General features: G+C 42.6%; 1 protein-coding gene across 1 annotated transcript in view; it reads right to left on the bottom strand.

The window, feature by feature from the left end:
- Positions 1-854: 854 nt before the first annotated feature.
- The window catches only part of LOC126413120 (protein croquemort-like), a 78889-nt gene continuing 65639 nt past the window's right edge, over positions 855-14104 (bottom strand). Inside the window, exons 7-9 of the mRNA XM_050083012.1 lie at positions 11843-11916; positions 11716-11801; positions 855-946 (exon numbers count right to left, since the gene is read on the bottom strand). Of these exons, the coding sequence (XP_049938969.1) occupies positions 855-946; positions 11716-11801; positions 11843-11916 (252 nt within the window). The remainder of the gene's footprint in view (positions 947-11715; positions 11802-11842; positions 11917-14104) is intronic.

The following is a 14104-nucleotide window of genomic DNA, read 5'->3' as shown; positions in this document are numbered from 1 at the left end:
TCAAAGAGTAGTTAGTCAAAAATAAAATGAAGACGAACGAAGCAAAAACACATCATCTGATAACAGCCTCAGGGCCGTTAGATGCCAGGATAATGTGGAGGCTGCCAAACTGCTCGGCTTCCCCGCTGACAGCAAACTATCAAGGAATGTGCATACAGTGTGCGTGCGTTCCAATCTCTCCCATGTACTGTACTTTTTGAGGACACTAAAGGGTGTATTAACTGACCAGTACCTAACCGTGTATTGTGCACTACTTCATAGCCACATTAATTAATTATGGGCTGCTGATATGGGGACACTCTTCAGGCTGCAAGAACGTATTGATGCTGCATTCAGGAAGACTGGAACACTGCAAGCTAATATTCACCCATTTAGGAATAATGGCGGATGTATGTATGTATGTATGTATTTTTGTGCCTCCTCAGTGGAAAAGAAAACCAAGGAGACTTTAGCATGAGGCAAGGAATTCATAATTATAACACAAGTAACAAGAGGAACTTTGAAGTACCAAACTGTCTACTGTGTGAAACACAAGAAACGTCCGATACACTGTCTCGAGATCTGTGATGTCTGCCGCCAGCAGCATTCAAAAGGAAAACTGCGCAGGACTTAGAGAAACAACATCCTTTATAATCTACAGAAGAATTTTTCAACAGTCAACAGTGTGACTGGACAAAATAATGTTCTTTTCATCTGTTATATATATATCGTTACCGTGTACAATTTTCTTCATAAACTATATGAAAAACTGTAAAAAGTCTTATGTACGTAATTTTGATCGAGTCCATCCTGTCATGACTGGTAAACGACGCAGCACTAGTAATAAAGTAATATGACTATTGCTGCTTTTTGTGTCAACGTCCAAACATCGGCTCGAGCAACAGCTCATCAAATGTTTCGTTAAGGTTTGGACTTAAAATGATTATTTCCATTGCATGAATTGATGCTACCAAAGAATAGACAGAATTACCTTAGAGACAGTTTCATTACCAGTGAGCAGTTTTGAATATACGAGGGTCACTCCAAAAGAAATGCACACTATTTTTGTAAAAATACAGTTTTCATTCTGCATGTTTGAAAGTCTTACAGTGTGTAGATAAATCCTTCCCGCTTGTTTTCAAACGTAGTTCAACCTGTTCCCGTGAGTGGCGCCGTCACAGCATGTCTTCAAGATTGCTGCTACATTTGACGTTCGTCAGAAGCAACGTGCTGTCATAGAATTCCTGTGCTGTGAAAACGAGACAGTGGGAAACATCCACAAGAGCTTGAAAAAGGTGTATGGAGATGCTGCTGTCGATAGCAGTACAGTTAGTCGGTGGGCAAGCAGGTTACGTGAAGAAAGCGGGCACGGCAATATTGAGGATTGTCCTCGCAGCGGCAGGCCTCGTACTACACACACTCCAGACAATGTGCAGAGAGTTAACGAATTGGTGATTGCTGACAGACGAATCACAGCGAAGGAATTGTCACGCTATGTTGGGATAGGGGAAGGAAGTGTTTGCAGAATACTGGAAGTGTTGGCGTTAAAAAAGGTTTGTGCCAGGTGGGTTCCCAGGATGTTGATAGTGGCTCACAAAGAAACAAGAAAAACGGTATTCAGCGAACTTTTGGAACAGTACGAGAATGGTGGAGATGAATTTCTTAGAAGAATTGTGACAGGTGATGAAACATGGCTCCATAATTTTTCACCAGAGACGAAGAGGCAATCAATGGAGTGGCATCTTGCAAATTCACCCAAGAAAAAAAATTCAAAACATCACCTTCTGCTGGAAAAGTTATGGCTACGGTGTTTTTCGATTCCGAAGGACTCTTGCTTGTGGACATCATGCCAAGTGCAACCACCATAAATTCTGATGCATATGTGACGACACTGAAGAAACTTCAAGCTCGACTGAGTCGTGTTCGACCACATCGGCAAAAGCAGGATGTTTTGCTGTTGCACGACAATGCACGGCCACATGTCAGTCAAAAATCCATGGAAGCGATCACAAAACTCGGATGGACAACACTAGAACACCCGCCTTACAGTCCTGATCTGGCTCCATGTGACTATTATCTCTTTGGGAAACTGAAAGACTCTCTTCGTAGAACAAGGTTTAAAGATGATGACTCCCTTGTGCACGCTGCCAAACAATGGCTCCAACAGGTTGGTCCAGAATTTTACCGTGCGGGTATACAGGCGCCGGTTCCAAGATGGCGTAAGGCAGTTGAGAGGGATGGAAATTATGTGGAGAAATGAAAATATTGTTCCTAAACGATGTATCTACACACTATAAAACTTTCAAACATGTAGAATAAAAGATGGATTTAAAAAAAAATAGTGTGCATTTCTTTTGGAGTGGCCCTCGTTTAAGGGGTTTTGGAGTAAAACTTTTTACAGAGATGGCATATTTTAAACGTACTGTACAATCATCATCGCTTCGAGACCCGCTTTGCGTTCTCCGGAAGACGCCACATGCCGACACCGGGTTTTCAACCTAATCTTCCTCTCATCATCATCAGACAACTCCAACATAACAGTGCACTATACACCCATCCATTAAACTCTCCTACACTCCACAAAGACACACACGGTACAACCATCACATTTCTAGAAGGAAAGGGGACAATGTGCGCTGAGAAAGAACGCCCTTGCCGCTATGCTGCTGAACCCACTCCATTAAATAGCCCAGCCAGCAATGCAGCATTTACATTTTTTTACCGTAAGTATTTTCGTTGTTGCCCACTCACCAAAAAACAAAAAAACAAAAAGCTTGTAATACGGTGCGTTCGGCAAGTCGCTGTGTACTGGAACATAAAAATGGTGGTCCATCTGAAGTTTCGGATGAAATTATCTCGAAAACTATACATCGGGTAAAAATAGTGGGCAAGACAAATTCGTAAGCTCAAAGGGTTACATCAAATGATACTACACGTGACTTCCAGCCCCCGCCCCCTTTGGTGGGGCGGGGGGCAATTCTTAAATCTTACATGGAAACACCCATTTTTATTGCAGATTTGGATTCTCCATAAAAAAGGAATCAATTTTTCCGGAAACATATTTTTAAACCATTGAGAGATGGCGCTGAAATCGAGAAAAAAGTAAAATTGGGGAACAACTCTGATTTATTTAGAATTATCAAAGAAAGACATATCAAATCGACAAAAAATGTGCACCAATTCTTTCGTTACGCCAAATTAAGCTATTTTTGTACAAAATGTACTGTATCCTACTTTTAACGTTACCCAGGAACAACGACATGGACGTAGTAGAATGACGTTCCCATGGGGTGCTTCATTTGTGCGAGTCCCCCTGCCTCTGACATGTTGGGGTGCTTCATTAGTGTGAGTCACCTTGCCTCTGACATGTTGGGGTGCTTAATTAATGAAATTAGCCACGAAGAAATTGTTCAAAATTATCCGCATTTGCTTCAATGCATAAAGTCAATCGCCTGCGAAAGTTGTCCGCAGTTTTGAGCAGCACATTCCGTGGTATGGCTGCACACGCTCTTCGGATGCGTTGCTCCATATCGTTTCGGGTTGTGGGCTGTCTTTCATAAACAATATTTTTTAAATACCCCCACAAGAAAAAGTCAGGAGATGTTAGGTCTGGTGAACGTGGAGGCCACTGAATTGGTCCTCCGAGTCCTATCCACCGACCAGGGCACCGTAAATTTAAAACGTTCCGCACATTTTTAGCATATTGGGGAGCTGCTGCATCCAGTTAGAAGCACATTCTTTGCCTAGTTTCTAAATCAACATCTTCCATTAGCTCCAGCAAATCATTGCGGAGAAGTTGTAAATAAGATTTCCCAGTAACATTTTGGTCAAAAAATACAGTCCTATCAAGTAACCGTTTAAAATTCGACACCAGACCATTAACGACCATTTGTGTTGATTGTCAACGGGTCTGTGCCAGTATGGATTGACTGTGGACCAATAACGACGATCCTGAGGATTTAATTCGCCATTGTTTTTGAAAATGGCTTCATCGGTGAACATAATGTATCTAAAAAAGTCATTGTCACCTCTTATCATTTCCAAGTCCCATTGGCAGAAATGCACGCTTATTTGCATATCTTTTGGCGTGAATGCCCGTGTCAGTGTGATATGATACGCATGATATTTATGTGCCGTAAAAATCCTCAAAACAGTTGATTTCGGTATTTCAGTTTGTCTGTGAATCGCACGACTACTGATTTCGGGATCCAGCTGAACACAGGCGAGAACGGTGAGGGCACGAGCGTCATTTTCATTGTATTCGCGATGACGGGGGGGCGGTGCATATAGCCATTTCGAGCTCGTTGAGTGCAATTTCGAATAATGTTTTCGCTGGGATGTCGTCTGTTTGGGAAACGATCTGCATACAATTGAGGAGCTGCAGCGTAATTGTTATGGCATTCACCTAAAATTAACATCATATCTACAATCTATGCAGAAGGATAGTGAGCAATGTTCCGCTAAAGAATAATTTACTTTCGTCAGTTGATGTTTACAGTTCACAATCTGAAAGTGAAGTGCCGTCTGATCGCATTACACTGACCTTTATACTGAGCCATAGTTCACAGTTTGGCCACGGTAGCGCCAAAGTCGGGTGAGTAATGTAATTGTGAAGAGTTCCCTAAGGAGATTTTAATACCATTCCGCCTCCCTCCATTAAAAACTGCGGCAGGTAGGATACGTTTTGTAAAAAAAAATAGCTTAATTTGGCGTAATGAAAGAATTGGTGCACATTTTGTATCGATCTGATGCGTCCTTCTCCAATCATTCTAAATAAATCAGAGTCCTTCCGCAATTTTAATTTTTCTCGATTTCAGCGCCATCTGTCAATGGTTTAAAACAATTTTCAGACAAAACTTTATTACTTTTTATTGAGAATCCGAATCTGCAATAAAAAAATGGATGTTTCCATTTAAGATTTAAAAGTAATCCCCCGCCCCACCCAAGGGGGCGGGGGCTGGGGGTCACGTGTTAGTATCATTTGATGTCCCCCTTTCAGATTACTAACTTGTCTTACCTACTATTTTTACCCGATGTATAGTTTTCGAGATAATCTCATCCGAAGCTTCAGATGGACCACGCTGTAGATTACATTGGAAATTCGAAACCACGTTTGCAGACCTGTGTTTTCATAGAAGCGAGACTGCTTAAGGGCGAAGCACATGAAAGACGGATCACAGCGATCCGTCGCATGCGATCGCTTCGTAGACCACTTGTGTGAGCGCAAATCGCAGCGATCGGTCGCTGATCGCTGATGGCAGGGAAATCCCAAGCAATCTGATGAATCGCATGTGAAGTGTGGTGGTATGCACGCGTGGCTGCAACTCGCCTTTCTAGTTACCAGTAAGCGTGCTTGTGTGGTTTTGTTTCGTTTCACTTTGCGCATGCAGTGTAAGAACCTTGCGTTAGAATTTACAATTATTCAGGGACCATGAGCCACTTTGAGAAGTGAAGCTGAGACCAGGGTTGCAGTTTATATTATTATTTTGCAGGGATTTGCATTTTGAAACTTTTTCTGTAGAATTAGAATTGATGGGAAGTTCATAGTAATATTTACGGTGCCATGGAGTACATCTGATAATTTGGGTTATTTATGAAACAATCACACGCATTATTAAAGTTCTTAACTCCTAAACAAATGACGTGTCATAATGTTAAGTGTATGTTTTAATTTAAATGTTCAGGACAAATCTATTATATAGTTATACTCATTCAAACACTTCGTAAAGAAAGCTATGGTAATCGGCAGTACTGATATCGAAAACTTTCTAGACACGTTAAGACTGCAAGTACTTCAAGTACTGTACTTGCAGTTAAACGATAGGACTAAAGAATCAAAAATGAATTGAGAACTACAAAACGAAAAAACACCTTGTATTAGGACACTGGAATGATGAAAGGAACCCACTTAACGTCAGTGGATAAAATAATATATTGTATTAAGTAACATACGATCCGCAAGGAAAGCATTTCAAAACAAGTTACTACATTACAGTGCCCATTTTTTTGAAATTTGTTATTTGCATGTATTCGTGGGAATATGGAGATCTATTGCAGTTGCTGCTAAACATAGCAGTCCATTTTCGTAGTGAAGCTTCGTAATAAGGGCTGAGATTCCTTGGCAAATGGCACGCTTCGGAAAGCCGCGATTAGTAACCCGAATGTGTGGTCCTTTAATTGGTTGAGTAACATGAACTGTTTGGATCAACTGATGAAAGCTATTGAATACGATGTGCACCGTTCAGATGTCAAATTTTTTAAATTATGGTGCTTTCAAATGAGGAACGTATTATTTTGTTGAACATGTGTCTCGATAAAGTGATAGATAGATGGATTAACTGCAGGAGGAATTTGCTGAAAAATTCCCGGGAAAGCCGTAACTCAGCGCAATGCGATTCGTCGACTAATTAAGAAATTTCGATGGGTAGGTTCAGTGTTAGATGTCGAACGAACTGGAAGACCATCTAAACCAAACGAGTAGGAGTTGCTGGAGATTTCTGACTCTTTGCAGCAGAGTACAGAAAAATCATTGCGCAAGTTGCCACAAGAACAGGATATCGGGATTGCAACCACGCATGATGTATTAGGCAAACGCTGAAATTGTTGCCATATGAAGCGACAGTAGTGCAAGAACTGGAAGATGCGGGTCATGAAAAGTGAATCCCGTACTGCAAATGGTTTACATCTCTTTCTTAGGAGTAATGCCACTGTTCTACTTGACGTCACCTTCTATATAGACGAGGACTGGTTCCACCTCTCTGATCATGTTAACACACAATACACACGATTATGGTCAACCGAGAATCCTAGAGCAGTCCTTGAAACACTACTGCACGATCTGAGAACTGGTATGTGGGAAGCAATATCAACATAGCGCATTACATTGCTTTTAATGTCACCGAAGGTTGTTTTGACTTTTCTGTATGCTGAGTCAGTCCTACCGACAATCATTTCTCTTTAGATTTCTTCACATTTGTCATGCATCCATTTCGTCCTAGCTTTCCTGCACTTCCTCTTTATTCCATTCCTCAGCGACTTGTATTTCTGTATTCCTGAGTCTCCCGGAAAATCTTCGTACTTCCTCCTTTCATCAATCAATTTAAATATTTCTTCTGTTATCCATGGTTTCTTCGCAGTTACATTCTTTGTACCTGTGTTTTCCTTCCCAACTTCTGTTATCGCCCTTTTTTAGGGCTATTACTTATTGCTCTACCTATAGTCTTAGAGAACTTCAAGGGTATCTCGTCATTCCTTAGTACTTCCGTATCCTACTTCATTGCGTATTGATCCTTCCTGACCAATCTCTTAAACTCCAGCCTCCTCTTCATCATCACTGCATTGTTATCTGAGTCTATATCCTGTTCTGGGTGCGCCATACAATCCAATATCTGATATCGCAATCTCTGCCTGACCATGACGTAATCTAACTGAAATCTTCCCGTTTCACCCGGTCTTTACTAAGTGTACCTCCTCCTCTTGTGATTCTTGAACAGAGTATTCGATATTACTCAGCTGGTATTTCTCTTTTCTCATTCCTTGCCCAAAGCCCATATTCTCATGCAACCTTTTCTTCTACTCCTTCCCCTATAAATGTATTCTATACCCCCGGAACTATTAGATTTTCGTCTTCCTGTACGTACTGTATTACCCTATCTCATCATCTTCAGCTTGCTCCTCCTGGATATCCGAAAGGGGGACTATTCCGGACTCTTTTGCCAATAGAGAGGTCATCATGACACTTTTTCAATTACAGGCCGCATGTTCTGAAGATAGACATTATGTGTCTGTTATGCAGTGGTTTCCATTGCCTTCTGCATCCTCATGTCGTTGACAATTACTGATTCTTCCGCCTTTAGGGGCTGTTTCTTACCCCAAGAACAAGAGAGTGCCCTGTACCTGTGTCCGCTCCTCCACCTTCTTTGACAAGGCCATTGGGAGAATGAGACCGATTTCTTAGGCCAGAAATCTTCGGCCGACATGTTGATTATTACTCAAAATTTAAGCGGTGGCTTAATTAACTAATGAGGAGGTATTGAATAGAATTGGGGAGAAGAGGAGTTTGTGGCACGACTTGACAAGAAGAAGGGACCGGTTGGTAGGAAATATTCTGAGGCATCAAGGGATCACAAATTTAGCATTGGAGGGCGGCGTGGAGGGTAAAAATCGTAGAGGGAGAGCAAGGGATGAATACTCTAAGCAGATTCAGAAGGATGTAGGTTGCAGTAAGTACTGGGAGATGAAGAAGCTTGCACAGGATAGAGTACCATGGAGAGCTGCATCAAACCAGTCTCAGGACTGAAGACAACAACAACAACAACAACAAGCGGTGGCGGATTTCGAACCCGGGACTAAGGGGAGCGGTACACCTCTCGATTGTATCCCATAATGTTTCGATGCTATAAATGTGATGCGATCTATGTGTCCAAATGATTAGTCGAATTGTCCAGAAAGTTCTTGAAACCAATCACGAACTAGTGTGGACCGGTGACATGGCGCATTGCCACCCATAAAAATTCCATCGTTGTTTGGGCATATGAAGTCCATGAATGGCTCCACGTGGTCTCCAAGTAGCCAAACATAACGATTTCCACTCAATGATCGGTTTAGTTGGATCAGACGGCCAGGTCCGTTCCATGCAAACACTGCCCACACCATTATGGAGCCACCACCAGATTGCACGGTACCTTCTTGATAATTTGGGTCTATCGCTTCGTGGGCTCTGCGCCACACTCGAACCCTGCCATCAGCTCTTAGCGATTGCAATCGGGACTCGTCTGACCTGGCCTCGGTTTTCCAGTCGTTTACAGTCCAACCGACTGGTCATGAGCCAAGCAGAAGCGCTGCAGGCGCTGATAGCAAAGGCACTCGCTTCGGTTGTCTGCTACTATAGGCTATTAACACCAAATTTCGTAGCACTGTCATAACGAATACGATCTTCGTACGTCCCACATTGATTTCTGCTGTTATTTCACGGAATGTTGCCTGCCTGTTAGCACTGACAATTCTACACAAACGCCGCCGCCTCCAGTCGTTAAATGAAGGCAGTCGGCAACTGCGTTGTCCGTGGTGAGAGGTAAAGCCTGAAATCTTGATATTCTCAGCACACTCCTGATGCTGTGGATCTCGGAATACTGAATTTCCTAACAATTGCGGAATGCTGCATGCGTCTAGCTCCAACTACCATTTCATGTCCAAAGTCTGTTAATTCCCATCGCACTCCCATAATCACGTCGGAAATCTCGTCACAAGAATCATGTGAGAAAAAATGACAGCTGCACCAATGCACTGCCTTTTTACACCTTGTGTAAGGGATATTACTGCCATCCGTATATGTGTAAAACGATATCCCGTAACTTTTGTCACTCACCTGAAGATGAGAGGCATGTAGGCAATTGAAATATTGGATAGTATTAAAAAAAGCTGGTGAGTGCTTCATGAGTAACAACTCATCGAAAAACTGAGATACTATCTTTGGCGGTCCGGTCTTCTGTTTTGTATCAGTACAACTTTCCCTCCTGTCAGGATTGTGTCGTCCGACTCAGAACCAAAGTTACTTTCCTGTTGGTGAATATTAACTGCCTGACGAAAAGTAAAGGGGGAGGAGGAAAGGCAATGAAACTTCACGAGTTGAGAGGATTTGTGATGTGATTTCAATGACTAAAAGATATACACTACTAGCCATTAAAATTGCTACACCAAGAAGAAATGCAGATGATAAACGGGTATTCATTGGACAAATATATTGTACTAGAACTGACATGTGATTACATTTTCACACAATTTGGGTGCATAGATCCTCAGAAATCAGTACCCAGAACAACCACCTCTGGCCGTAATAACGGCCTTGATACGCCTGGGCATTGAGTCAAACAGAGCTTTGATGGCGTGTACAGATACAGCTGCCCATGCAGCTTCAACACGATATCACAGTTCATCAAGAGTAGTGACTGGGGTATTGTGACGAGCCAGTTGCTCGGCCACCATTGACCAGACGTCTTCAATTGGAGAGAGATCTGGAGAATGTGCTGGCCAGGGCAGCAGTCGAACATTTTCTGTATCCAGAAAGGCCCGTACAGGACCTGCAACATGTGGTCGTGCATTATCCTGCTGAAATGTAGGGTTTTGGAGGGATCGAATGAAGGGTAGAGCCACGGGTCGTAACACATCTGAAACGTAACGTCCACTGTTCAAAGTGCCGTCAGTGCGAACAAGAGGTGACGGAGACGTGTAACCAATGGCATCCCCATACCATCACGCCGGGTGATACGACAGTATGGCGATGACGAATACACGCTTCCAATGTGCGTTCACCACGATGTCGCCAAACACGGATGCAACCATCATGACGCTATAAACTAAACTTGGAATCATCCGAAAAAATGATGTTTTGCCATTCGTGCACCCAGGTTCGTCGTGGAGTTCACCACCGCAGGCGCTCCTGTCTGTGATGCAGCGCCAAGGGTAACCGCAGCCAAGGTCTCCGATCTGATAGCCCATGCTGCTGCAAACGTCGTCGAACTGTTCGTGCAGATGGTTGTTGTCGTGGAAACGTCTCCATCTGTTGACTCTGGAATCGAGACGTGCCTGCACGATACGTCACAGCTATGATGATAAGATGCCTGTCATCTCGACTACTAGTTATACGCGGCCGTTGGGATCCACCACGGCGTTCCGCATTACCCTCCTGAACCCACCGATTCCATATTCTGCTAACAGTCATTGTATCTCGACCAACGGGAGCAGCAATGTCGCGATACGATAAACTGCAATCGCGATGGGCTACAATCCGACCTTTATCAAAGTCGGAAACATGATGGTACGTATTTCTCCTCCTTACACGAGGCAACACAACAACGTTTCACCAGGCAACGCCGGCCAACTGCTGTTTGTGTATGAGAAATCGGTTGCAAACTTTCCTTATATATATACTAAGATGTCCGAAAGAACAGATACCATCTTAGTATATATATATATATATAGTTAAGGCTCACCGGCCACTTGGCCATCTTCTTCTTCTGTGCGAATGCACAAACAGTGCCCGAACTCTTACGGGAATCGGCAACGCGTGGGCGGGGGCACTACGAATGTTGTGCGGGACAAGTTGTCTGTGTCCTCGGTGGCTCAAATGGATAGAGCGTCTGCCATGTAAGCAGGAGATCCCGGGCTCGAGTCCCGGTCGGGGTACACATTTTCATCTGTCCCCGTTGACGTATGTCAACGCTTGTAAGCTGTTAAGGGTGTTCATTTCATTGTAACTTTCCTTATGTCAGCACGTTGTAGGTGTCGCCACCGGCGCCAAACTTGTGTGAATGCTCTGAGAAGCTAATCATTTGCATATCACAGCATCTGCTTCCTATCGGTTAAATTTCGCGTCTGTAGCACATCATTTTCGTGGTATAGCAATTTTATTGGCCAGTAGTGTATTTTACAAAGAACTTGGCAGTGCGAGCCTACTTACGAGTTTTACATTGCACCCTGCACTGATTCGGTTGGGGAGGGTGTCATAAAGCAGTGGCATCCTGTCCTGAGGCAAGACAGCTCACAACTGACACTGAGACGGATATGACGTCAGAGCTGGTCCCACAAATATTCTGTCGTGGCCAGAACAACACTCACACCCATGCCCGAGGGACAACTCGAACCTCCGGCGGGAGGGGCCGCGCAGTCCGTGACATGATGCCCCAAACTGCGCGGGCACTTCGCGCGGCAGTAACAAATCTAGCTACAAGCAATTACTCTGTAACAAGCCACCAAAGACCACACATAAATCAGCCCAAGTATCCCTAAGAAACCGAGCTTTCATTGTGGAGCTCGGTTTCACACTGAAAATGCACTAACTGGAGGCTGGTTGGTTAATACTCACGAAACTAGCTCCACAGGCTCCAGCATGACGTTCAGCATGAGACGCGCGTTCACGTACAGGGGGATTCCCGTGAACTGAAAACATAAAAAGAGATCGCATGCAATAGAAGAGGCGCATCGGTGTTTGTGAACTCACTTTAACTTGGAACAGAGTATTTAGATATTGGCCTGGCACAATTAGAATCAATTCAGGGCTGTAATTGCAAGGAAACAGTTTAGTTTGTTTTATTTCTTACGTCTTGGAAGTCAAGTGCTGTTTTTACATAAAATAACTTGAAGTTCGAGCAAGAATTCATATGGTGAGGAATTTGTTTATCATTATAGAATGACTACAGGCAACAGATACTTAGCGACATAAACATTGAATTAATAGCCCAAGAATAAATTAGATAGCGAATTCGTTTTTCATCCACCAAAGAAACCATTTATCTATCGATAAACTTACAGAATTTTGTCATTTTCGTTTAGAAAAGCTTACTTTCGCCTAGGACGGCACATCAGAAATAACACAAAATTTGATCTGAAACAGAAGCTCTGACCACGTATCCGGTATGTTCCACTCTATTGTAGTACGAATTCTACAACCAGAAATCCACTTCCACAGTTCCGAAACCAGCTGGACCCCCTCATCCAAATCTCAGATAACTGCGTTATGTCTCAGAGCAACTGCGGCTTCTTTTCTGTCGATTTTGGTAGGGAAACGTCCACTTAGAAGTACTGTTCACAGCTAAGCAAATTTAGAATAGATTTAGAAATTTCGAATAGATGGTTAACTGGTAGTTCTTCTGTTGCTTCCCGGGTTCGATTCCCGGCGGGGTCAGGGATTTTCTCTGCCTCGTGATGACTGGGTGTTGTGTGCTGTCCTTAGGTTAGTTAGGTTTAAGTAGTTCTAAGTTCTAGGGGACTGATGACCATAGATGTTAAGTCCCATAGTGCTCAGAGCAATTTGAACTATTTGAACCTTCTGTTGCCCACAGACGTTCGCACTGAACAATTTATGACTTAAAATAACAGTTTACAGAATACAAAAGGAATTATTCAAGTAGAGAATTTTTTCTAGTCACACGTACTGTCTGTGGGGTACTTCAAACATTTTAGATTTGGTATCTATATTCTGAAGCGTTCACTAAAAAAATGCTGTTATTTATGTCTATGTTTATGTATATGTAGTACATTACAGTCACTTATACATAGCTACTCTCTTAATTAAAATATCGAAGACTTCTTTGATTTTTTAAAGCAACGTATCCATTCCCATAGTCAAAATCACTTGCAAGTAGACGGTTCATTGGTAGTCATTCCGTTGTTCACAGACTGCTGGGGAAAAAAATCACATCTAGCCACAGATTCCGTATGCAGAAGATTCACCCAAGAACAGCGAAAATCTACGTCGCGTGCTGTCATTTACTGTCGTGGAGTGCAAAAAATAGTACCATTACGACACTGGACATGCCAACATATTGAGCAGATTTCTAACGCGAACGTGAAGTGGCGCCAGCGCACGTGACTTTACAACTCATTCCATTAGCTGTCATTTCCTCACCCTGGATTCAAAAGTCCAATGGCACAGTTTTCAGTACTGCGTCAACGAAAATCATGTGGCTGGGCATGAATGTCACCAAGAAGGTTAAGGCAGTAAAGCTGCACCAGGGACTAAATAAAAGGAACAGAAAACATATATGTTGAGTCCAGAAGGGAATGACTCATAATAAAAATAACACAAGGTTATCAAATACACTGGTCAATAAAACGAGTCCCTCGTAATCCTTTACCAAAGTTTGAGATGCAGTGGCTCTCAAAAGGATTTCAACACAGTACTTTTGTACTATAAAGTTGGCAGCATGTAAACAAACTGCTCAAGTCGAAGACTGAACCTTCGTAATATTACGTGAGAGGGGATACTTTACGGTCATCTTTTGAAAACATTGTGTCGTCTAGGCAGTTACTTTATGTTTTAAAATTCTGAAAAGGAAATATTTATTGTCTTTAATGAATTCTACAGTTACCGTAAGTATTTTAAATTTTTCGGTTAAACTTAACTAAAAAATTTAAGTCTTAGTGGTGGATGTCACCCACCCCGATGAATGTCATATTCAATATTTTCAGGTCCAGGACATTACTTACACATCAATAGCAGTTTAAAAAGTGTGTTGTTAGTAAAAGTCAACAACAATGAACGAATTTTCCATTAAAAAAATTTGCAGTGAGCATAAAGTACATAACCCCTCCCAGTATCGGTGGTACGCGTTACTGAAAGTGTGTT

The sequence above is a fragment of the Schistocerca serialis genome, chromosome 7 (genome assembly GCF_023864345.2).
Source record: "Schistocerca serialis cubense isolate TAMUIC-IGC-003099 chromosome 7, iqSchSeri2.2, whole genome shotgun sequence".
NCBI classification, from domain to species: domain Eukaryota; kingdom Metazoa; phylum Arthropoda; class Insecta; order Orthoptera; family Acrididae; genus Schistocerca; species Schistocerca serialis.
Note: the sequence above shows the minus strand (reverse complement) of the source record. Positions and strands in the feature narration are given on the sequence as shown.